At 44.0% G+C, this 25,697-nt stretch overlaps 1 protein-coding gene across 1 annotated transcript in view; it reads right to left on the bottom strand.

Moving 5' to 3' along the window:
- MAP1LC3A (microtubule associated protein 1 light chain 3 alpha) overlaps window positions 1–25,697 on the bottom strand; it is a 134,836-nt gene that overhangs the window by 5,337 nt on the left and 103,802 nt on the right. The window contains exon 3 of the mRNA XM_085619096.1: window positions 8,045–8,151. Within this exon, the coding sequence (XP_085475222.1) occupies window positions 8,045–8,151 (107 nt within the window). The remainder of the gene's footprint in view (window positions 1–8,044; window positions 8,152–25,697) is intronic.

Below are 25,697 nucleotides of genomic sequence, written 5' to 3'. Positions count from 1 at the left end.
TGCTGCCTAATGAAATTGAGGTTAACACTGTCTCTGATCCACCCAATCCATGGTTGTGCTTTTGAGGTGCAAGATTTTAGGGGTACAGCGTGACCACAATACCTTTATTTCGCTAGAACACAGCACTCTCATTTAAGGTGTTCAAACTGAAAAATAGGCAAAACAAGCATTGGCACAGCCAATAGGTCTCGCTTTGGGACCTTATAAGTGTTTAGCCATGCAACAGTTGCATAACTGAATACTTATAAGGTCCCAAAAGCGAGACCTATTGGCTATGCCAAGCGGCCACGAAAGTGAAAGTAATCGCGGTAAAAGCGGCGCGCGCCCGCGCACATGCACTGTAGCTCTACGCTGGCCTGGTAGCACTTTTTGAAGCCCTCTCAATAAGTCTCGCCAGACCAGCGCATGCGCTGGGTCAGGCGAGACCTAAAAATCTGGGATCCTGGAACCTTTTGGTTCAGTCTCTTCCACACCAAAAAAATCCACTGCGAATCGAGAGAAAATCAGTAACGTGCATCAAATAAAAAAATATTCCGAAGGTATATTGAATTAGAAGAAAGGAGGGGAGTTTTCAGAGATACTCATAATACGTAGGAAGCAGAAAAATAGTTTAACCAATAAGCTGCATAAGTTCAAAACATGGTGGGATGCCTGGTTCCCAATGTTCTCTCAGTTTCAATTCTTTTCTATACATTTATTGATCTTTGGTTTCAAAATAAATTATGAACCACACAAACGAACTGGTAGTGAGTATAGGAACAGGACCATGAATATGAATTTTAGCTTTTAGTGGTCTTTTCTTTAACACCCATTGTGTACAATAATAAAATAAAAAATAAAGTACAATAATAAAATACAATTTAGTGGGTTGTGGGTCAGCCCACTGATTTTCATTTGTTGGCTTTCTTATCAATTGCATTTGCTTGCTTCTTATTTCAAGGCTTTTCTTCCTCTTTTTGTGTTGGTCTCTCACCTGGAGCATAGCTATTTAGGTCGAGCCTGAGCCAGCGCGCATGCGCTGCTCTGCGAGGCTTCTTCTGAGCACTCTAAACTACTCCGTGTGGGTCTGACTCCTCCCACACATAGGGCTGGCTTTTGCATGTGTCTTTCACTAATGAAAGCACACAAACGACTAAAGGCAGGTGTATGTCCCACCTCCTTTTTTAATGTTCACTCCCACGGCGTTTTGCTCTCGGAAGTGAGCAGCGACGCGCAGGGAGGCAGTTGCACTCCTCGTCGTGGATCAGGTTTCTAACTAAATACAGCGCGGTTGCTTTCACTTTAGCGGCCGCGCTTGTTTTTCATTGTCTAAGAGCAGTTTACACAAAAAAGCGCTCTATGTTTTCACTCCTGTGATCTATTGTGTAAACACTGGGCCGTAATTCTTATCTCGTCGCATTTGTTGTTCATGAAGATGGAGATCAAATGGGCGTGTGTTGACTATTTTTTATCTACATCTGCCCCGGTCCTCTTTTTCCTGCACACACACCCCAGCGATCCTGCTTGTTTATGTTTTACAGCTTATTGTTGCATTGTAAATTATTGGTTCGTATGTTACACGAAAGGTGGCCCCTACTGGTAGGATCTAGTGAGTGTCATTGTGTATTTAACATTAAAGGCATAAAAATGGGGCACTGTAAAAGACTAGCGAGTCTCTCAAAACTACCAAAAGGTGGTTGGGCTCTTGCGTCCTATAAACATGTGTAAAGATTACGTATCTGAGATAATGCAAACCCTTGCTAGAGTGGAGGAAGATACCGTCTTTTACTGCTTCCTGGCGTGGCGGTCGCGAAGGAAGGGGAGGGGTGGCGTGTTATTTCAGTAGTGTATATGCTGTCTGTGGAGATTAATATTTATTCTCCTTTTGTATGAGCATTATGCTGTTTCACGTGCCTTGCTTATTGTTATGGTTTCTTGCAGCGGTCGCCTTACCTTCGCCCCTTTCGTGTTGGCTCACCCTCCTGTGCCCCCCCTTTTGTTTCTCGCTTAGGCCCGTGACTGCCTTTCTTACCGATCGCTCTTCGCACGCGCTCACTTTCTCCTAAACAATTCTCTCTCCCTGCCCAGCCCTCTTTTCCTGCCTCGCGCCTCTGTGTGACTTACTACTTGGCCTTAGCTCACTACGGTTTCCCTAGTCATCGCATTCCCCTGCTGGATTCTCTTTCTTCCCCTCCTGCTTACATTCTCCTGAATATCACTCTCTCCCCACCCAGCCCTCTTATCCTGCCTCACCTCGGTGTGTCTTGCTGTCTGCCCTCAACTTCCTTTCTCTCGTGCCTCTGTGCTCCACATACCTCTCTTATTCACTTTTAATTTAATGTTTACTTCACACACCCAAACACATATGCTTTCACCAGGCACTGCTGCAAGCTTCTAATTTCTCGAGTACTTTGCGGCATGGTGCATTGTTTGTACGCATATTGAAACGCTTACAGCACATTTTTCATCAGCAGTGTATATAACATGAAAAAATACTGAGTACAGGGAAGCCATTCTCCAAAATAATAATTTCAATAGACCTTTAAGTGTTTCTATTGCTGCTCACAGTGCCGTTTGTATTGCACAGACATCACTGAGCAATTCTTATCAGAAAGAAAGTCGGGTAACAACATCAACTTGCGTTGTTCAATTATTTTGCAGTTAGCTACATTAATAAACAGGAGCACAGCATGTATATTTAACAGACTGCAGCCCCGCGATTTATTAAGGCGCATGATATCGGGTGACCGAGAGCCGATAATCAGGGCCGTTTCTAGGTTTATTGCCGCTCTAAGCAAGAATTGAAAAATGTCGCCCCCTCCCTTTTACTACCATCACTCTCTCCCCATGTCATCCAGGCTAAAAGAATTAATGCATTCGATATTCCCAAACTCATGTTTTTTGCCGCCCACCCCCTTTTGCCACCCTAGGCGGCCGCCTAGTCTTGCCTAATGGTAGAAACGGCCCTGCCGATAATGTCGAATAATGTAACACATGGTGCCAGTCACACAGTGCCTTGTGCAGTGGCAAGCACCCTTGGCTGCCTGCTATTGCAAGAGGTGAAGGCACCCATCTCCTTCCACCACCCTAGTCATCCTCAGTTTGCCCCTTGCCTTCAGGCTTACTTCTTATAAGCGCCTGTCACTTTCCTGCCTTCTTCTACTCATCACCCAGCTGTCTCTCTCCAAAACGGACTCTGTCTACCAAGATTGGAGGACATTGCCATGTGGAGCATTGTTATTTTGTGAATCTGATCAAAACACGGCTTGTCTGCAGTGCTCCTCTTTTATTCGCTGCGCTTTTACACGTGGGAGCCACGACACCTTCATTGAACCTGTCCTTTTTACAAGCTGACTTTACAGCAAGCTGACTTTAAAAGCGCTTCTCAACTGCAGATTTGCCATTGTGAAGGGATGTATCTGGGTACCACGTGAAAGAGTAGATTTCAAGTCTGTGCCTACTGTGGATATCATATGGAATAATGCATTACCAGCTTGCGGTTGCTTTTTAGGGCGAGCCTCGGCAGTGCAAGCACTGTCTCTCGAATGGCTGTATTCACTCCGGGGGCTGTTTCTGTTAAGTCTCTGTTTGCTTTCAGTCCAGCATCTTCTTGGAATACACAAGAAGTGAGTTTTTTTTTATTCAGCACACCTCTACATTTGGTCTAAAATAACACAGTGCACTCAATGCCTCCCAGGGCCATATGGGGTAGCTCTTCCAGTCCAAGTTTTTATTTGCATTCTAAATCTCTCCGTTTTTTATCACAGTATAAAACCCAAGGCTGCAAATTGCACAATGCAATGAGAAAATCCAGACTGGATGACCAACTCGCACATAGACCTCATGAAAATTGAGAGCATTGTGTCAGCAGTGTTACTGTGCTAGAGCTGTGCAGCGGGACAAGAGGGGATTTACAGAGCACGACACAATATAGTGTTTTAGGCTTTGAGACACTATGCACATTATTATGCACATTTTCTTCTTCAATAGCTCTTTTAATGTCAGTGGTAATTTGACATTTTAGCAATTGACAAATCTTCTTGGAAACGATTTTCCTAATCAACATAAGCAACTGCATTTGAGTAAAATTGCGTTTTACAGACATTCGAGCTGCATCTCGGGACCTAATTATTTTTTTCTAATATGCTATTTTAAAGACCATTGAGTAGTAATCTCTTGTAAGTGGCATAACATGCCTCATGCAGTCTTCAACTGTGTCACTTTTTTAAAACATTGGCAAAGCGAATAGCTCTCTCTATACACATTTATAAGGTCCCAAAGGCGAGACCTATTGGCTATGCCAATGCTTGTTTATATATCCTTGTGACAGGACAACTTGTATAAGTCAATGGATTTTCTTTTACTTTCGTCACTCCAGGTGAGTGCATGTGTTTTTGTGTTCAGTCTGAAATTTGCTGGTTCTCGATTCAAACCCAACGCCCTCAAGCTATCCGTGTTGTTTCCACAAGTCCCATCTCAAATTCAGAAGGACAGCAACTGATTTATTTTTGCCGGACCTGAATAAAGATCAAGCTTAATTGGTCTGGTTTTTATGAAAGCCCATGTTGCATGAAACCCCAGGCTTTGGCAAACAAAGGCAGCATTTATGATGCTACGCGGGCCAGGTGGGTGCACTCACTCTGCATGCATTTGAGGCAGAAGGCTTACTTAGAGTGAATGGAGAGGAGATGTCTTCATCCAGAGGCCCATAAATCAACTCCCATGGGCTGATGCAGAACAGCAATTAGCCAGAGCATTTGTTCTAGTTCAAAGTTGTGCGGAAAGTAGATGGCATGTGTTCGCCTTTAAATTGTAACATTCCCTTAGATCGCTTCTATGTTCTTTTAAGAACCTGCAACTAGTACTCTGTGTGATTTATGAGCTGGTGCCACAGGATTGTTTTTTTCTGTTCAGATTTTCTTGTGTGAAAATTTGAAAATATTCTGTGGTGTTTATAAAGATTAAAATTACTTAATTCAATTCTCAGTCTTGAGATACCTTAAGACGTGTTTGCTTTCCCTCCAGCATTTTCAATATTTTTCTAGCTCTCGCATTAGAAAGACAAGACCAACTAGCTTTAGCAATGTTTTTTGAGAAACTTTTAATTTGAATTAACCATAAAACTATGTGGATATGTTTCCTGAACTAAAGCTGGAAAAGATGGCAAAAGAGTTATTTTCCAAGAAGCAGCTTCTCATGAGGGTGGATGGATGGACAGAAGGACAGGTAGACAAGCAGAACAATCACCCTCTGATCTTCATTCCTTAGGTTCATTGCATCCACTTTGAGCTGCAACTGGAAACTGCGCCATCATACAGTTTCTTCCTGCTTTACAGAATTCTACCAGTTACGAAAAATGTGTCAGGTGCAGTGAATACTGGGATTATAGAATGGGTTGGAACAATAGCGGCCATACTCCTCACAACAGTAGTCATGTATTTCCTATCTCATCCACACCCTTGAACACATCTTATGGTGGGCGCCAAGGATCCTCTGTGTGGGCAACACACAAACTTAATCTTGAAGCACTTGGTGAAAATACAGGAGGGCTGTAGAAAAGTAATATGTACTATTTAGAGAGGCACATAGCCCATGACTGAGCTGTGCACAGCACAAATAGCGCTGGGCCTTGCCAATCTTGGCCCAGATGCTCATTACTTTTTTGCAACCGTTAAAACATAGTCCATACTCTTTACATTGTCTTATAAATACCCCCAGATGGGTTGCGGTGGAGCTGGAAACCATGTCTTAGAGCTCCCACGATGTCCTGATGAGTGCTCCTGGGCTCGCCTGAGCCTCCAAACTGGATACAGCAGAGTTCGGGGGCTAATGGCAGTTGGAATCAATTTCTAGATCTAAGAGCTAGACCCCACCTGGTGCACTGCATGATCCCCAGCCCTGTTCACAACATCAGACTTTGAGGCTTGATCAGCGGTAAACAGTGGTGGCAACCTCTAATGTTACCAGCTCCCAGAGGTGACAGGTTTCGGGAGGCCAGGAGTGCAGAACTACTGTGAAGACCAGAGAAAAGTGGGCATGCAGACTCAACAGAGCTCCATGGTGAGGACCAGCAAAAAGGAACCTGGACGATGTGGTACAAGACAGAAATAGAAGAGGAAAACAGGAAAAAAGTTATGTTTTACCTAATTTCCTTCAATTCCTCTAACTCAAGGTAGGAGGTATTCCCGCCACAGTTGCCTCAAAGGAAAGGCACATCAAAATTAGCTTGGTGGAATCCTTGGCTGGGCTCCCGCCACCAGACGCTTCTACCTATGGCACCGTCAACGCGGGTGAAGATTCCTGCAGGTGGTGGCAGGACTCTGGCGGTCTTTCGCCCCTGGACCTGCCAACAAGTCGAGTGGGCGAATTGCCAAGCAGGCAGGTGGTGAAACCGTTTGAAAAGTGACAGCAGGACAAATTTCACCAAGATCTAAATCAGGCCCCAAGTCGGGGCCATACACATGGGGGGGGGGGGCAATCAGCTATGGTGGCCCCCTATTATTTGAACACACAAGGACCTTTCATATTTGGATATCACAACAGCCTATGCAGGAGCAGCAATGAGAGACCCCAGCCCAGCTTTGGAAAGTGGCTTCACTGACAAGCACAGCGATGTCCAAGAAGAGGAAGGCATGGAAAGTATTTTTCAACAAACACAACAAGGCGCCCAAGCAGAAAATGGTGGCAGTGGGGCACCTGGAAAGTGATGAAGGCATATCCAGAGGAAGGCATATCCAGAGTTGAGGTAAACAATTAGTGCTGCGCTACATAATGACACAGGGGTCAAAACTACTGGGAAAGATCAGGACTATAGAGGTGGCAGAGCATAAAGGGAAAAAGAGGCTGGAAGGTTTCCATGAGCAAGTCCCGGGATGGAACAGAAAGCAGGGAAGACTGAAAATAAATTAGGTTTAAGCTATGGAGGCATATGAGAATGATCAACTAAGGTGCTCCGAGGCCTGGATGGTGAGCAGGAGGGATCTGATCCTTTGAGTATCTGTAAAGTATACAGTCTGCCTGTGTGAAGGAGAGAAGTGACTACCCTAATGGGTAGTACAGTCATGATAGAGGGGCAGCCTCAGGACTGGAGAGAGTACATCCTCTGCGCACCAATGCACAAGAGAACAGTAAAGGTGCATCAAGGCACACTTCTTTTCTTTCCTGATCTCAGCATAGGCACTCTGGCTCTGAAGAGGGCCATGATGAAGGCCAAAAAATAAATGGTGAAATGTGGTTTTACTGTTTCAGTGAGTTTTGCAGGCGGTTAGAGAGTAAAGCACCAGGATAAGCTATACACTTTCACCCAGATGGACTCCGCAGGGATTTTTCGGTAGAACTTAATCTGTAAGCAAATTGACTTAGACCTGAGATAATAACTGATGTGGAGTTTCATGTAATGTCTGGGGAAGACTGGTTCCTAACATTTGCTTGAGGTTATTTTCATTGTTGTCTCTCTGTTCGATTCTTCCTTCCGCCTACCCTTGGGGGACAGGAATTGGAAGAGTACTTTCTCTTTTTCCTGTGAGATTATTTATATTAATGGCTTGATGTATGAGTACACTGAGGGAGATTATATGACTTTGTCTACAGATGGCGTCTTAGTCATTGTGGCGTCCGTGGTGTCTATATAGGCGCCAACCCGGCGTGCTGACGTCAGTTCTTTTCTTTCTGTGCCAGTCAGCGCAAATCACTCCTAGAGAGCTACCCCATTACATATTTTGACATACTTTTTTTGACATTTTGTCGACCTTTTTTGGTGTGTTGGTCATCATGTCTAAGAAGGCTTCGGGATTCAAACTGTGTGGCGCCTGTGACCGCGTCATGGTTGGTCATGGATCCCCATCTCTTGTGTCTTTGGTCATGGATAGCGATCACGACCCTAAGCTGTGCTCAGACTAAATCACCCTCAAGCTTAATACACACACAGGAGCAAAGTACTGAACGCAAGCACATTCGAAAGGACTTACTAATTGCAAACAGTTCTGGGATTTATTTTGATGTTGCACATTATCGGAGTGTCAACAAAACTGTCATGACAAAGACAGACTATATTTTCCTCACTCACCTGATTATTTTCACCAGCTCACACATATTAACATGGTCAGGGACTAGAAATTTGGTCTTATCCAGGACTGGCAGCTGCTTCTCCCCCTTGTACCTTTCAATGATTACCTGTTGGGACACAAAGGTCAATGTTGCATATTCTTGCTTGGCACGTGTACAATAATTAGAGCTCAGGCTGATAAAAGAGAGTGATGGTAGAAGAAAGGTTACAAATATATATTCACACAGTCTCAGGAATGGCACATGCACCATTCACCAGCAACCTGCACAAAAAAGTAGATGTGCCACTCAGTGGCTGGGTTGCGCAATCAAAATATCTGCATAAACCATGTAGTCGACAGATCCACATCGCCAGCCACTTTCCAGCCCTACTCAACATAAATGTAACTGCTTTGAAAAGCAATACACACTGTGATGCATTGGGTTTGTGCTAATGCAGGTTATGTCTCTATGACAATGTATTTCCATTTAATTTAATTTATTTTCTTACTTTTTATATGGACCATATTCTCAGTGATTTGTGTAAAAATTGCATGAGAGTGGCTAACGTGATTATTGAAGACATGATTACGACTGGTTATTGAGAATGTTGGTACCTTGACTACATAACTGGTTAATGTTTTTGATTAAATTCTGATACTGTAATCCTGTGTGATGGATATTACATATGTGTCCAATGTAAAGCATGCATTTAAAGTCATATTTTCTCGTAAATGCACATGTATGATTGATATGACGCTGGACTCTGTCACCATGTGGGAGTTATTGGAGTGATATGTGTCTATACTATGCGCAACTGCTCAGTTGTTGTTCAAAAACTGAAATAAAGTAATTTTTTAAAAAAGATTTTAAATTCTGCCGCTCTGAGCCACTATTCATCAGTCACCTCTACTGAAACAAGAGTAGGATGATCAGGAATGCTTGCCCTATAGATCATTACAAATGATAAATGTAGTCTCTGGCATCTTTTGTACAATACTCACAAATATAAGACTGCATGAGAGATGCTTTAAGACAAGGTGCATTTCTGACTAAAGAACATACATGCTGCAGCTAATTGTATCTGCTATTCAAATGCTTATATTAGTAATGTGCACAAGTTCTCTTTAAATAAAGCATATGCTAAAAAAACGTTGGTAACCACACTTAAATGTTAGTGGCATACACGTAAATAAAGTGCTGAAATATGTTAGCCTAACTGTCGATGCCATGTTAACTGAAAAATAATGCTTTTTTAAGGGGGGGGGGGGGTGTTATATAGTGCAAATTTGACCCAAAGGTATCAGAGGGCTTTACATAAGCACCAGTTGCGTTACAGACGGACACATTCATTTTGTTAGGCTCGTGGAGATTAAGTGATTTACCCAGTCTCACAGGATGTTGATCGTCTCTGCTGAGACTCTAACCCGGTTCCCCAGCTTCGAGGTCGACCGCTCTAGCCTTTAGACCACATCACGGAAACAACTGTTTTTCACGTTGAAAGGTTGTCTGTCCAATAGGTTTTTCTTCTCTTTACTGAAGATGTTGCAACTTCTAAAGTCTACTGTTTGTTAGTGACACGACAATTGTTTTGTATTAGACAATTGATAGTGAGGTTCTCAGTGCTTAATTTGTAAAAAAGAATAAGTGCCAGGTCTCTCGTCAGGTGGCTACTGCAGCTTGGGCCACCAATTGCCCCCGTCAGCACTCCCAATCACAGTACCAAAACAACTATTATCCATCATACCCTACAAGTGTGACAATTCAGACTATTCCAGACCCAAAACCTATAAGAATGGCTAGGGTGGCAGGTTTTAGTCATTTTAATGTACATTGAATTAATGCACAACTGTTGTGCTCATCTCTAAATTAGACAAACAGTTCAACCATGTCACACACTGTCCTAAGTGCCGGTGCAGACAAGTGCCAGTGCCGAACACCAGAAACCACAGGCTCAAATTAAGCACTGGAGGTTCTCACCGGGAGGGGAAGATGACATGAAGAGTGATTCATGGGAAAAAGTTTTGGACCACAAGAGAACGTTGTAACCTTTCAATGACTAATGTCTGAAAGTCTATTATGCTCCGGTGAGAGCATGAGGAGTGAACTTGTTCCTAGGGGTCTGCTGATATTCCACTGGTGGATGAAGAAGTCGAAAGAGAATAATGTTGCAACTCAGAATTTGTGTCTTTATATTAGTGTGTGTTCCTAGATTAGGGCAGAATTCCTTTCCCCAACATTATGAAAAGAGGCTTCTCTCTGATCGCCTAAACTTCTCTACATGAGGAGAGGTTACGTAGCCTAATTCTATACATCTGTTGAATTATGACTGAGAATACATTTCCTGTCTGATTTGCAAAGGCTTTATACTTGTGCATTGATATCTCTCTCTCTCTCTCTCTCTCTCTCTCTCTCTCTCTCTCTCTCTCTCTCTCCCTCTCTCTCCCTCATCAGAATTCTTCATTGGGTTTCTGAACTGACACGTTTTCTCTCATTATATCAATTATTTTAAAATAGGGAGTTTCCTTTATGGAACACAATTGTTGTGGTAGTACTATACTGACTGTGATTTTAACCGATATGTTATTCTATTTTATAATCAAATACCGACTGTATCAACTTTTGAAGCTGAAATCTAAAAAACGAATGCCTAAAGACTAAATAGATGAAAAGCTACGAGACTTTAAAATAAAACCCTTTAACTCACACTAACTCCCTTTGTTGACTGAATTTAAAGTCTTTTAATAATGTATTGTTGATTTAGACGATTGCTCCTGATTTCTCTTTGATAATCAAAGGTCGATACCACCAGTGGTGGTGGGGTTTATTTAATTATTACACGCAAAGGTTACGATGCAGAAAACCCTGCTCCATCAAGAGGGTTTTCAACTCTAGGTTTCTTTTTTTTTTTTTAGATAGTTTTGACTTCAGAAAAGCTTTCTTAAAATAGAATGGACATAAATATTTGTTCACGTTCTTTCCCAATATAGCAAAACCTGGGCCTGCTCATGTGGAAGAAGAAAAAGATTACTTAACTTGAACACTCTGTTCACGGCTTTTAGTGATATACATTTGCAAGTTGTGCACTCCCAATTGCCTTAGTTGTGGTCTTTTACAAGTTGTTTTTAGTCAGGGTCAGGTGTTGGTTTCAAGAGTGACATATGACCCGTGACAACCCACATTACCCAAAATCCACAATGCACATGCACAGGCACAGGCACATGCACTCCTCCTTATACTATTTCTTTCCTCTGCCTCAGTTCAGTCTATAGTGAAACAGCACTACTGAGTACAAGACATAATTTCTTAAACAGAAGAGCCTTTTGAGCCACAGCAAATCTCTATTTGGAATTCCATTTAAAAAAATGAAGGACTACCTTATAAAATATCACAATAAAAGATATTAGGAGGCTAGAACTGGTGCAGTCGTGCAAGTAATGTAATGTTCTCTGTTTATTACAAAAGAGGCTACCACAAGCTCAAAAAAAGAAGGTAAAGAATGGAGGCACAATATGGATTGCACTACTACACTAACATAGGGTGCTTCAAACAAACTCCGATTGGCTTAAATATGTGAAGCTGAAACACTAAGTCACCATTTCCGTTACAGAAAGGTACCACGACCATTAAGGTCTTGGTTATTTGTACATTTTTTCTGGATTACATGCTAATTCCCTCAAAGAGCGACCTTACATCAAATGTGCGATACGGTACTGTAACATGGCTGCCGCTCAATGTTCATATCTTTGGGGACCTTAAGCAACTAAAGTATAACGCACATGGACAATTTATTGAGTTACCAGAAGGAGTACCACATGAGTAGTTTGGTGACAGTGTGTGGGGGAGGAAGAAAGAATAGAAGGAGTAAGGAGAAGATGGATATGGAAGTGACAACGGAAGTGACAGTGAAGTGAGTGGTGGTGGTAATGAGAGGAGAGACAAGAAGCCAAAAGCGAGGTGAGAAAGAGTACAGGAGGCAAAAGCGGAACATATTGAATGTTAGAGGTACAAACGTTTTCTACTCTATAAAGGTCAGCCAAAATACACACAAAGGTACTGAGAATTCCTTTCCTGCACAATAAACTGTAGAGACAAGCATTTGCAATGCAATAGGTCTCGCATTTACGAGAGTTCAATTTATTGAAATTTGTAAATGACAATGCTTTTTATTTATCTGTTTTGATAATTAACACATAAATAAAAGGCATTGTCATTTACAATGCCAATAGCTCAAACTCTTGTAACTGCGAGACCTATTTCACTTCAAAGAAGCTGCCGCCATTGTCCCTGGCTGCTTGAAAGTGAAAGCTCGCATGGCGCGCTGAATGTTGCTGGAAAGCATGTCGTGCCTGTAGTAGGAGAAACTCATTAAAGAAAATAGTGCTTACAGACTAAATAAGACATACAGTGTAACAGCAGAAGTAAAAGGGCAAGTCCTCATGGGAGGTTAAAAATGAAGACAAGGTATTACTAAGGAGGGACTGAAAAGCCAATCAACGAATCAGGAATTAGCATTTACGAAGGACAATGACACAAGTGAATGACAAATATGGGCGGAGAGTGGGCGGGGCTTCAAGTCCATACTCAAATACAGCATGCCTTGCAGAGGAGCACATGCGCTATCCAGGCTCGACCTAAAAAAGGGTGCTGTGGGGGACAGGGACAGGAGTGAAGACAGCAAGTGACCATGGGCCCCGGGCATTTGGGGACTGAGCAGCAGACGTGACTTGTACTCACTTATACGAAATCTGTGACAGAATATCTATACTCTAATATTGTAATACAAAAAGACAAAATATCTAAGAAGGGCGTATACACAACTTTGTTTACTTGTTAATATCACTAGTCTTTCCTGAAATAACACACAACAAAGGTATTTCAGTATAAACCACAGGCCTCAACAGTGTGAATAATATTAACAAGACAATATAAGATCACGAGATGCCATGGAGCTTGCACTTGGGATACAATGAGGAGTTCTATCGTCCGCAGTCAGGCACATTTTTACTTTGTTTGAATTTAATTTAAACTGTAAATTCATTGTAAGAAGAAAATGCATATTTAAGATTGTATTCATGTTCATGCTGTTTCTGCATCGCGTTAATTTTGGAGAAAGTTTTTTTCTTACATATTTGGGGAGAGGGAGAGAGGGAACCCGAAAAAGGCAAAAGTGAGACCACTGACTCCAGTCTGCCTTGGCTCATCCACCTGCAGGTTCAGGCTATTATCCCTTCGACCCAAGGTTCAACATGGCCTATGAACATTTTCATGAAGATGTTCCCATCATTGTTGATGTGGCTGACTGGTTTACAGGAGCTACAGAAAGAAGACGTTGCTCGCAAACATTGCAAAGGCTGCAGAGAAGACAGCTGACCACCCCTCCTGAAAGAACGTTTTGGGCCTGGGGCTAGTTGTCCTTCAGGGGAACTAAAGACTGCCCTTGCGAGCCTATAAAAAATATAAGAAAGGGTTCATGGGCATTGAAACATAAGCACCACATTAAAGAAACATGGTTTATTTGAAGTGTGATAGGGATAAATATTGAAAAATAACATGAGGAGTTTCACTGTACATTTCCATAAAGTCTGAGTGGGTGGTTGCAGGTTGTGGTGGTGATTTAGAGCAACTCTGAATAAATTATGGATGAGAAAGTGGTTTGGCATGCATGTCTCAATCTTCTCCGGACAGTATTTTGCTTGCCTGTGCCATTTATGGAAGACAACTGACTTTCATTGATACAAAAGTGAACACAGGCATCAAGGATTTGTACTATGTTTCAAAGAGGTTCATGATGGAGTTTGAGCAGCATGGAATGAAAGACAGAATCCTTTAGCGTACTTTACAAATTATTGGAATAGACTAAGAGACTGTGTTCTCCATCTTGACCAGCTAAACCTTGGAGTGGAAACATGGTAAACCATTTTAAGGCTATGCCTGAGGTGGTTATTGAGCAAAAGGCACACAATTGATGGACGGAATGCAGAACAAATCAAAACATTCACCCCCAGTCAAGAGATCTGGGTTAAATCCATCATTCTTTTGCTCACCATGCCACCCCAGTTTAGACCTGGCCATATGCAAATCAGTCTTGACCCTGTGCCTCATGGGAACCGTCCAGCCCAAATTGCCAAGCCAGGTCCTCCCTGGACCGGAAACAAGCATCCTAGGACCGGTTTCGAGGTTTCACCCCTCGTCAGCCAGGATAGCTTGAATCCAGTGGCACAGTGAGCCCGGGTCCCACGTCTGGGCATACCGGGCACATTTAGGGTGAGAAAGCAAAAGGCACACAATTGATGGACGGAATGCACAACAAATCAAAACATTCACCCCCAGTCAAGAGATCTGGGTTAAATCCATCATTCTTTTGCTCACCATGCCACCCCAGTTTAGACCTGGCCATATGCAAATCAGTCTTGACCATGTGCCTCATGGGAAAAGTCAAGCCTGAACTGCCAGGCCAGGTCCTCCCTGGCACGGAAACAAGCATCCTAGGACCGGTTTTGGGGTTTCACCCCTCATCAGACAGGATAGCTTAAGGCTCAAATTAATTTTGAAGTCCCCAAGAAACAAACTGCATTGGGGGATTATTAGGCTTTCTGTGGCACAATCAGAAGGGAATTGAAGGTTGGGAATGGGGGAGTGTCTTCTGTATTGGTAGTTATTTTCTTGCGATTAAAGACTCCTCTCCTCCTTCTATTTAAATTAATTTCAGTGCTTAATTTGAGCAGGTGGTTGCATGTGGGGCCCACAGGCAATATTCTTTGGGGACAGGCACTTATGTTTTTTCTCAACAGACTTTGACCCACAGCAAGAGAGAGAAAAATACAACCGTGGCAAACAAGGAGAAAGTGGGAGACGGAAAAATAATGACAAAGAGAGGAAGTAGGAATGAAATAGAACCTGTACAAATGAGGTTAAGAGGCAGGGAGTGTCTGGTGGTGGATTAAAGAGGCGTGCAGTGGAAACAATACCATGCACCCTTGGCACTCCTGTTTTGGTTAGAGCCATTTATGGTCTTCTGGACAAAACTTTGGGTCCCAGCACTTATTCTTTTACAAATCAAGTACTGATTACTTCAACCTAGCAACTAAGCTCCAAACCAGCTACCAAGAAGCAAAGTGCTTTATAAATAACAACTGAACCATGAACATAACAAAGGGATTAGGGAGACGTGCTATTTTGGCCTTTTTTTTTAATTGTGGAAATTCCGAGGACTAGGTGATCTCAGGCTCTCGTTTTTTATTGACTGTCCACAAGCCCGAGTTTATATTTCAGACAGGGAGGCAGGGTATCGTGGATTGCTTTAAGTTTATAAGCACACAATCTTGAATTCAGCTCCTGCTTCGAGTGGTAGCCAGTCAAGAAGATTTATTTAGGATAGGAGAAATATGATCAGATTCCTTTGCTCCTTCAATAAATCAAGCAGCTGAGCTAGAAATATTTGACTTGAATGATATAATAATACTTTCTGATGTAGTTGCTGCTACATGCCACACTTTGGCCGTAAGCAGTGTAAATTAGGGATTTTAGCATTACCCAATTTATGGGGCTACTTTTACTAACATCAAATGGAATAAAGGCTCAGTATGCCTTCCCAGGATTGAAACTCAACACCTCCGGAACACTGCATTATGTCAGCAGCGAGCATTCTGCTCACTGAGGTATCCTGCCAGTTTATATAAAATAATATTCTTGTGTTTTTCAATATACATTTACATTAGCTCACTTATGCTCTTTGGAATGTTTTTATGCAGAGAATGGTGTCAGTCTTCCAGTTTTGCATCACTTTGACTAAGTTAGAAAGTGCATTCATTAAGGAAGCATGAAGCTCAGGTATCTCATTGTTGTTCAAAACTGTGACACGCATAATTATACTTAAAAAGTCCTCAGTAATGGAGGAAAGAATGGTCACAAAGAAGAAATCATTTGGAGGTATTTTATTACAGGCACTTGTATCCTTATAGAGTCCAAGCAAGCACAGAATCAGAACTATGGACAACATACAACAGACTCTGTTGACAACATTAGCTTCTTTTAAGGGTGTATATATACTTCAGCCCTAAACTTTTCTGTATCATGTTCTGCTGGCAAGGATTAGTTTCTAAATGCCGGGTTATTTTGCCCAATCTGGCAGAACAAGACATTTTTAAACAATAAAAAAAGAAAAGTGGAATGCCTGCAAAGGTCTAAGCCACTCGCAATTGACTGGGCTGAATTCCAGTCCATCATTTTTATGCTTATCGAGATACTGTCATTGGCTGATATTTTTGCAAGCACTCCTTTCATCCCTTTATGTCATTTTAATGAGACTCCCAAGCGCTACCCGAATGTCCATACAAGGGACCTGTGCCATGGAATAAAGAAGAAACAACACTGACTAAATACATATTTTCTGTTATCCAATATGTTATGTTACTTTATTTGAGCTTCAGCTAATGTTTTGAATGCTAATATTTGAGACTTATATCGATTTAAAGTAGTTGAGTTGGCAAATGTGGGTGTTCTTTAAGCTTACTTTCCCCTGGTTCTGCCACTCTTTATTCCAGTGCTCAGGGGCCCCTTGTGTTTTTGATTGGGCGTGTCACACATATAAACCATGACGTCTGCACATGGCAACAAAATAACACTGCCACATAATCACACCATACCCCCACCCCTTGTTAATACTGTACTGCATCAGCATTTTTGTCCATGCTCTACAGCATGATTAAAAGGCATAAGCAGAGACAATAGGTCTCAAAGGGAAGGCTCCCAAATGACTGACCCGTGGGCTACTTGGGCCATATACAAATCGAGAAGAGGGGCTTAAAACTGAGCCTTGAGGGACTCCAGTCAGAATGGATTTAGGAAAGGAGCTCAAATTTCCCACTGCCACGTTTGCGTACGGCTTTAAAGAAAAGACGCAAACCAGGCCTGGACCGTAAGAGATAATCCAGCGGCCTTAAAACTGTGGAGTAATATGACGTAAAGTAATGGTGTCAAATGTTGCTGATAGGTCTAAGAATATCAGGGCTGCCACTCCATTTTCATCCAAAGTGGTCCTTATTTCCTTAATGATTCAATAAGGACAGTACCTGTGGATAGCCCTCTATGGAAACCGAACTGAACTTGATGAAAAATCCTCTGTGACTAGAGAAGCTGAGCAAGCTGGGAGTGGAACATGGTTTCTGTCATTTTTGCCATCAAAGGTAATAAAGAAATAGTGCAAAAATGTGCCAGGGTTTTAGGGTCCAAGCTCCTTACACTTTCATTCAACATATTTTGCAAACAATTTTCCATTAACAGAAAAATAACCAACCCTCGGATCCCCTGGAGCAAAAGCTTGGCTGGTCTTAAGTCAAAAAATGGGTGTGGGGCTCTGGATGTCACAAGAGGGGTCCCAGAAGAGGAGATTTGGGTAACCACACCAAATAGTACATTCCTAGACATTCTCTTCTACATGTAAGACAGTTGTAAGTATTAGCAATGAAGGTCTGCAATTCTGCAACAAATGAAAGCCAAGTGCAGGAATTTCATGGGATTCAGTGGGTCACAAATCCAACAGCTATTCTTGAAACAGATCCAGAATCTTGGCCGGCCCCAACTAATCTGTCCTGCTGGTGTCTCAGTGAAGTGTGCTCGGTCCCGGACACAACAGAGGTTTCAGCACACATTCACTGTGTGTGTCTACCTGAGTGTCCTTAGGCTTGAGGGGGGTGCAAATGTCTACTTTAATGAGCATCAACTGTTTTAGTCCAAGGTGTGCCCTCGCTGGAAGCGGAGGCTCATTCCTTGCACATCTGGAGTTTAACGGCGTGCTCAAGATGGGGACTAAGGTACGAGAAGCAGGTTATTTGACACTTTGCCCAAAGAAACTGAGACCTGAAAATTTTTGGAGACGTTTTTTAAGCTCAGTATTACGTAGTAGATCTATGAATGCTCTAAGACAATATATATATATATATATATCTAATCAAAAAAGGGGGAGGAAGAAGAAGCTGCGATCCATTCAGCTTCTTTGTAGTAGTCCAATTATCAAAAGGGGAATGGATCATTTGTACCTGTGTAACCAGGGTTAAATATCCTTGCCGTCTTTAAAAACCCTCATTCATGTACATAGGCCGTGAGGCGGTGTATCTTGATTCTCCACCTTGTAAAAACGTGACAGCATCATCATCATTGGGTTTCTTTTGGTATGCTATCCTCCACCCGGAGGAAATACCGCTGGTTATAACAGTTACTCTAACGCACTAGATTGTCCGTATATACGGTCGACATGTCTCAGCCCCATACAATTGCCCGGACGGGTCGGGGGCCTTCTTCGGGACATAGGATTATGGATGCTGAGAGTTGTCACATCCTAGGTGGGTGTAGCATTGGCTCACCTAATTTCGTGTTGATAATAGGCCATAAAGTACCTATAACTGTAAATCCCTAACTGCGGGCTTCCTCGGGGTGCTGGCAGGCATATTAACCTGCTGGCGTGGCTGGTTAGTGCGACTTGTGCTCACTCTCCTTACGGTGCTCCGGGACAATCTAGTGCGTTAGACCAGTAATCTGTCTTCCTACGCACAACACTGTTTTTTACTTCCCTCCATTCCCAACTGAATAAAGGTGCAGTTCAGGTAATGTGAGGTCATTTTAATTCACCTCACTTGAGAACTCCCTCTCTTTTTTATCACTGATCACTACTGCTATAACCAGCGGTATTTCCTCCGGGTGGAGGATAGCATACCAAAAGAAACCCAATGATGATGCTGTCACGTTTTTAACAGGGCGGAGAATCAAGATACACCGCCTCACGGCCTATGTACGTGAATGAGGGTTTTTGAAGACAGCAAGGATATTTAACCCTGGTTACACAGGTACAAGTGATCCATTCCCCTTTTGATAATTGCTCTAAGACAATGTCAGGAATAACTGTGGGCATTGGCACTCTAATAAAAATAGCGCACTATACGAAATGAATTGGCCATGAGTTACCTGTAGCTCACCCAATAACTACTCATCACGCGTCTCGCTTTGCGCAGCTAATGTAGCGATTGAGACCTACATAAGGAAGGCAACCTTGGTACATGCAGTCACCTTACAAATGGTCTACCACCTCGAACTCTGTTCTAAATTAGAGAGACAATGGTCACAAAAACACAATGGGCTGAAAGGCGTGGGTAATCTTACAGGGACCTTGCGTCTCCGGTGGTGCTCAACACATGTGGAAGCCATTCTCGCTGGACTGTTGCCTCCCTCCCTGGCCAGACAGTAACCGCTGTCTGCCTTCTCTGCTGCAGGAGGAGTTTTAAACATGTGGTACATAGGGATCACTGTTTCACCTTATCATATGGGGACGCGTCTCAAAAAAATTCTAAATAAAAATGGGCTTAAAGGTTTGCACAACCCATCTGTGATTTAAAAACAATTTGCGCATTGCAAAAAATAGCAGGAGCCTCACAAACTATGTTCGTGCCGCACCTGCACAGACCACTGACACGTTTGTCAAATGTACTGCCATGAAAAATCTTGAACAGACGAGGTCTACACCTTCAACGTGATTCTGATGTTTACGTTTCTGGTACAAAGCTACGGCTCGACTAATATCCTCACCCATGTTCATCATATAGAGGGAAGGCGATGGAAAATGAATCCAGTCTGCCACATTCCTTTCTGTTGGAGCACCTTCTTCTCTCTCCAACACACACAACCCTCATTAAGATTTTCGCGAGGACAATTTCCAGGAGCTCGGATGGTACAGCTGTCAGTCTGTCACGAGACTTCTTGTTGACATCACCGTTTGCTCAGTATCGAGGCCAGGGCTCTCCCAAAATAGTTCTCCTTGGCGCACTTCGTAGGATGTGCAACGATCCGCGAGCAATTGTAATTGGCTCCTACACGCGTAAGAAACTTAAGCAGCTACCAATAGGAATGCTTAGAGGCGCTGGGGGCACAGGCAGGAAACGAGCGTGCCTCGTCTATCTCGGAATAGAAACTGCTGACGGCCATGTGAGATGTTCAAACCATGAACGACCAGATACCGACTGGGCTGCGGGAAACCGGAGCGATTCCTCTTGGGCAGTCAACTGGAACCTCTGAAAGGCCGTTAGGGCTGGAGCAGAGTCAGACGTATGCCAGGTACACATCTGAAAGGCCAACTGGCCTGAGCAGAGAGCCATGTCTGGGACTTACTCTGCTCTGCCCCAGCTAACAGCCTTTGAGGAATGGAGCACAGAGCTGCTTTGCAAAAGTTATTAACAGCGACACGGAGAAATAGAAAAATTAAACGAATCCTGTCCTTCCATTTCCTATCAATATCTCGGATGTAGAACACATTAAGGAAATAAATCGTTTTGTCCTGAAACCCTCACAGACCAGAAAACCAGCTGCACTGGACAAAATCTGTGGTTTGTTTAGTTTTCCAAGAATTTATACTTTGTGGACATAGCCTAGAGGAGAGCAGCGCTCTCTGCGCTAGTAATACGTTCCGACACGCGCGGACACAGCCACAGGATAATAATGCTTACAAAGAAATAAGTGACTAGAAACCCATTTTACAGCCGATGAGGTGTTGAGGCGGGGATATGGAGGGTCAGCGGGAAGTGTAGGGTATGGAGTGACCTCTTGACAGCATATAATGTGGGGGCGCAGTTTCCTTAACTCAATACCATAGACACCTCTCAACCCCTCCACGTCTTAAGTTCTAATACACAATTGCAGGGCACAAGCCAGGCCCAGTAATGCTTTAGGACACGCTTCTCCCCTCCTGCAGGGGGCTGCCGGCTCATCTGGAATAAAATATAATGATCTCTGCGTCATCTGCCTAGGCGAACCCTGACTTTATGCCGATTTAATAGAATTCCAGAATCCCCTGGGGATTGAACAGGGTTGGCAAGATATCAAAACAAACAGAAAAATACTCAAGAAAACTCTTCTCAAGCCCTCCGGCAGCCTTGACAGCATCAACATTTCAACATTTTGAGTGTCGAGTCACCGCATTTCTCTGTAACCATATTATGCTAGGGCACTTCAAAGACAGGTTTTCTGAAAACTGCAGAGTTCGAAAGGGGCATTTCACGTGGGGTATTTTCGGTTGAACTTGACACAGAAGGGATCTAAGGGTTCTTCCTTTTATCCCAAATGTGCCGACAGAAACGGACCACCAGCTTTTTTCTAGTTTTACCACCACTAGGGGGAAATCGTGTATAGGTACTAAACACTTCTGGGGATGGGGCTGAAAATTGCACGAATCTTCCCACTTTTATCTCTATAAATGAGTGATTCCATTGCTGTGCAAGACGTCTCAAAGGAGAATGCTATAAGTATGACACGCCGATCCTTTTTCGTGCATATCAAAGGCTACTTAGAAATGAAAAAAACATGTTTTGGTATTCTTGTACCATAAACATGTTTCAGGAAAAAAATTCTGATGCTCATCACTCAATATTTTTTTTTTTTAAAGGCAAACTGCATTCGTAAAAGTGCAATTAAAGAAACCCCCACCCAAAGTTTGGACAGTTAAACCGGAGGGAGGGAGAGGGAGGAGAGAGAGAGAGAGAGAGAGAGAGAGAGAGAGAGAGAGAGAGAGAGAGGAGAGGGAGAGGGAGAGGGAGAGGGAGAGGGAGAGGGAGAGGGAGAGAGGGAGAGAGAGAGAGGGAGAGAGAGAGAGAGAGAGATAGTCTGCCTGACTATCGATAAGTTGCTGCTTTCACTCACAGCCGCTTGCATTTTTCATCACGGAGCCAATTCATGTTATAGCACATAACAGTGCAAGGCTCCGCGCTCCACTTCAGTGGGTCATTACTTCAAGTGAGTTGCCAGCAGGAAATGTGATCTGTTCAAGATCACACAACGAGGTCAGTTGAGGAGCACTGTTTCTAAAAGCTAGGTCACAGACTTATGCACTAGACCACTTCTGTTAAACAGAGCCATGTTAGCATCTGGAGAAAACAGGAAAGGGTACAAATGCCTTTGACGGGTTGGGGCACGGTCAGTCACCTGCTTGCTGGACATCCAGGTGTATACCAGCTCTTGTATTTTTATATGGTTCGGCGAGCCCCTGCCTGAAACAGCACGTAACAAGCACATACATGTTACCCAGGTTTCTATGTCATACTTCCTTTTCATGCCATAAGCTAAAACCTCACTGTCTAGTACAGATCTACCATTACTAACATGGGATATTCCCCAAAAGCACCTCATGAGCACATGAAGCAGGTCTGTTTCTAACCGGGTACAGCCACCGTTTACTTTATGCTCTTATGATAGTTGCACGCCTATTTTTTGTGCTTCCTAAGTTTTTTTTGCTTCCTAAGTTGGCAGGTGTAGCGTCTTCCCAGCCGGGGTACCCACCAATGACTACGCAACACACACACCTTAGTAAAACACATCTTTACTGTTCTGCGTGTGACTGCGGACTCCACATTCTAAAGCAGCCTTCACTGCAATATACTCTATTCATTACGTCATAGCTCTACGGAGTTCATAAGGAGCCAAAAGGGTTCAGTCACTGCTAATGTGCTTGACACCACAGCAGGCAGGGGCGTAGCTTGGTCAGTAAGATTCGAGAGTGTGAGCTTCAGATTTTCCAACAATTATGCTGGCATATAATGCTAACGGACACCATACGACAAGCAGTGCACATGTAAGGGGCTAAATGGGCAGTGGAAAGGGAGACAAATGTGGATTGGTAGGGCTACAAAGTGAGAGAAAACACAATATTTTGTAAAATGACCAACATTTTTGAAGACTTTCAATTCAGAGAGGGCAATGTGTAGTGTTTTTGTCTGTGTGCATGAATAAGATTCCTGATGCAATCCAACAAACACCTCACCAATACGCGACTGAAAGCACCTATACCCAACTATTTACAAGAAAATACATTAATTGGGGGGTTGTAATACCACAAACAACCCCCCCCCCCCAAAGCTACACCCCTGTTGGCAGGTAATGGACCTAACGTCCAGTATTTTGCAATGAGCACTTTGGAAGGCAGCATTAGATCGGAGGCTTCTTGATCTACAGGAACAGGGGATTCTCCAGAAATTTACATAGCGTACAGTCACCCTCTACCTACAATAGAGTCCATTTAATATTTCTAAGCTATAGCAACGGAAAATAATGCAAGAACGAAGCGCCTCGTTTCACCAGCACATGGGCTTCGACATAAGACTGTTAGGAGAGTCAAGCACATGCTATTAACATCAATGTGCAACAAGTTTGTCAGAGGTTTCTCATTAGAAACAACTTACCCTTTCGCCATTTAGCGGTCGAAAACAATTAGAACCACTGAGTCCTTTAACAGTAAAACCATTTGTAATGCAGTACTATTAGGGGGTGGAATTGCACAATGGTCACAAGTTTGTCCTAGTCCTCCCCAGTTCAATCTACTGAAAGCTGTGCAAAATGGTCATAGTTTTTGCTGTGAGCATTTTAATGTTGAAGCTCAGCCAGTGTTGTGCAGCCCTTGACAGCAGTGTTTAATTCTGTTGAACCCTTCACAAGGACAACAAGTCTATTTGGAGTAGGGAGACTATGACCTTCTGCTGAGGGTCTGTGGAACAGGACCAAACAGCTGCCAGGTGCTGACTTCTGGTTCCTGAAATCAATCACCTTGAATAAAAGGAGTAATGAGAGGGCCACTAGTTCGGGTGTATCACACCGCCTCCCTACTTAATCTAACCACCAACAGGTATGACAGACCAGGATCATGGGATTCAGACTGCTAAAGTACTAACAATGTGTTAGGCCTGTCAGCCCTAGGGTGGTCTCCCCATCTATTTTTGATCGTGCCTCATTTTTTCCACCCTCATTTTTATGTTGGACTTAGGTCTCCGGGCGCCTTTTCATTGCCAATCAGTGTTAAGGTGCAGGTGCTCCCTTCTCCCAAGATGGCTGCCACAGGCCCCTGCTACTGCGGAGTGGTCTTTACTAGTAGCACCCTAGCTGCCAGGAGCTGGCTGTAACCCCACAACAATGTTGCAACACCAGCCCGCCTTTTTTGTCCCATAGGTAGAATGGGGAAGCTCCTGGAATGTGCTGGAACCTTCTAGAAGGGAGGTGGGGTTTTTACTTTTGCCGCCTTGGATAGAGGTCACCTGACCTAGGGATACTTAACAGAGGGAGGGAACTTTTTCTAGTCAGTTGGCCAGTGGGAGCAAAGCAGACCTGGGGAAAATCCACGCAGGAGTTTTAGGCGGTAGGGCCTAGCCAGGGACTTATGCCTCTGAAAGTGACAGGACTTAGGTACTGCCTTTTAAGTGAGTGAGGGATCCTGTACAGCCCACTGATCTAGCCCAGTGATAGGAGAACCCAGGGGCCATCTGCCAAGCTTGACTAGGAAGGAACTAGTCGCCAACTCAATCCCTTACCCCAAGGAACAGAACCCCCCAAGGGCGCCAGTGACATCTGCGCCACAAAGACTGAATGCTGAAACTTCATGCCAGAACTGAATGCTGAAACTTCGTGCCAGAACTGCATGCTGAAACCGATTGCTGAAACTTCATGCAAGAACTGAATACTGAAACTTCAAAGTACGACTGATTGCTGGACTGCTGGGGATCAACCAGGTACTAGCGCTGTGACCCCCTGCGCTCCCTGACCTGGCCTGGGATCCCCTGCGTCAGTCCCCTGTTGAGCGCTGAGCTCGTAGTCATCGCGCTTAATTTGTCAACCCCCCCTGGCGCGGGGACCAGAAGCGCGCTCACCGCCGCGGCCCAGAGGCCAGAGGTTGCCCTTCAGCGAGTCGGGGCCCGCGGAGAAGCCCGGGGCCCCGTTGCTGCCGTCGCCGCCGCTGTCGGGGTCGTACGAGGCTGTGGACCGTCCCCCGTCGCGGAGCGCATGACCTGTGGGGCCCGAGGCGGCGAAGAACGCCTGCTGCAGTGAAGACTCCTAGGACGCCGAGTTCAAGGTAACCCCCGGGGGCTGGGAGGTAGCGTGGCCGTGCGGAGGCCTGGGACTCACCCACCTGCTCCCCGGGAGACTTGGGAAGGACCCGGTGCGCCCCCTGTCGATCGGGAGCAGCACCGCACTCGGAGACTCGGGATCCCCTCCGTGGGATTCCCTCCTTGCATCGGAGACTCGGATTCCCCTCCGAGGGATTGCCCTCTCCTTCCTTGAGACTGCCGCGTATCAGGAGACCGCCTGCTTGAGGCCTGTTAAGTACGGGTGGCGCTGAGGGTTCACAAACTGATCGAAGGTTGCAAGGCCTGAATATTACGAGTAGTGCTATGTTCTTAGGCCCTGCTCAAAGTGTTAATGCTTGCTTATTACGAGTAGCACTGTGTTCTTAAGGTCTGCCCAGAAATGCTTAACGCCTGAATATTACGAGTAGTGCTATGATCTTAGGCCCTTCTCAAAAGTGTCTAATGCTGGCTTATTACGAGTAGCACTGTGTTCTTTAGGTCTGCCCAGAAATGCTTAACGCCTGAATATTACGAGTAGTGCTATGTTCTTAGGCCCTGCTCAAAAGTGTTACTGCTTGCTTATTACGAGTAGCCCTGTGTTCGTAAGGTCTGCCCAGAAATGCTTAACGCCTGATTATTACGAGTAGTGCTATGTTCTTAGGCCCTGCTCACAAGTGTTTAATGCTGGATTATTACGAGTAGTGCTGTGTTCGTCAGTTCTGCTCAGAAGCGCTTAACGCCTGATTAGTTCGAGTAGCGCTGCGACCTCCAGATGAAGCGTTAGTGGTGTCATGAGTAGCGGTA

This window comes from Triturus cristatus, chromosome 7 (assembly GCF_964204655.1).
Source record: "Triturus cristatus chromosome 7, aTriCri1.1, whole genome shotgun sequence".
Lineage (NCBI taxonomy): Eukaryota > Metazoa > Chordata > Amphibia > Caudata > Salamandridae > Triturus > Triturus cristatus.
Note: the sequence above shows the minus strand (reverse complement) of the source record. Positions and strands in the feature narration are given on the sequence as shown.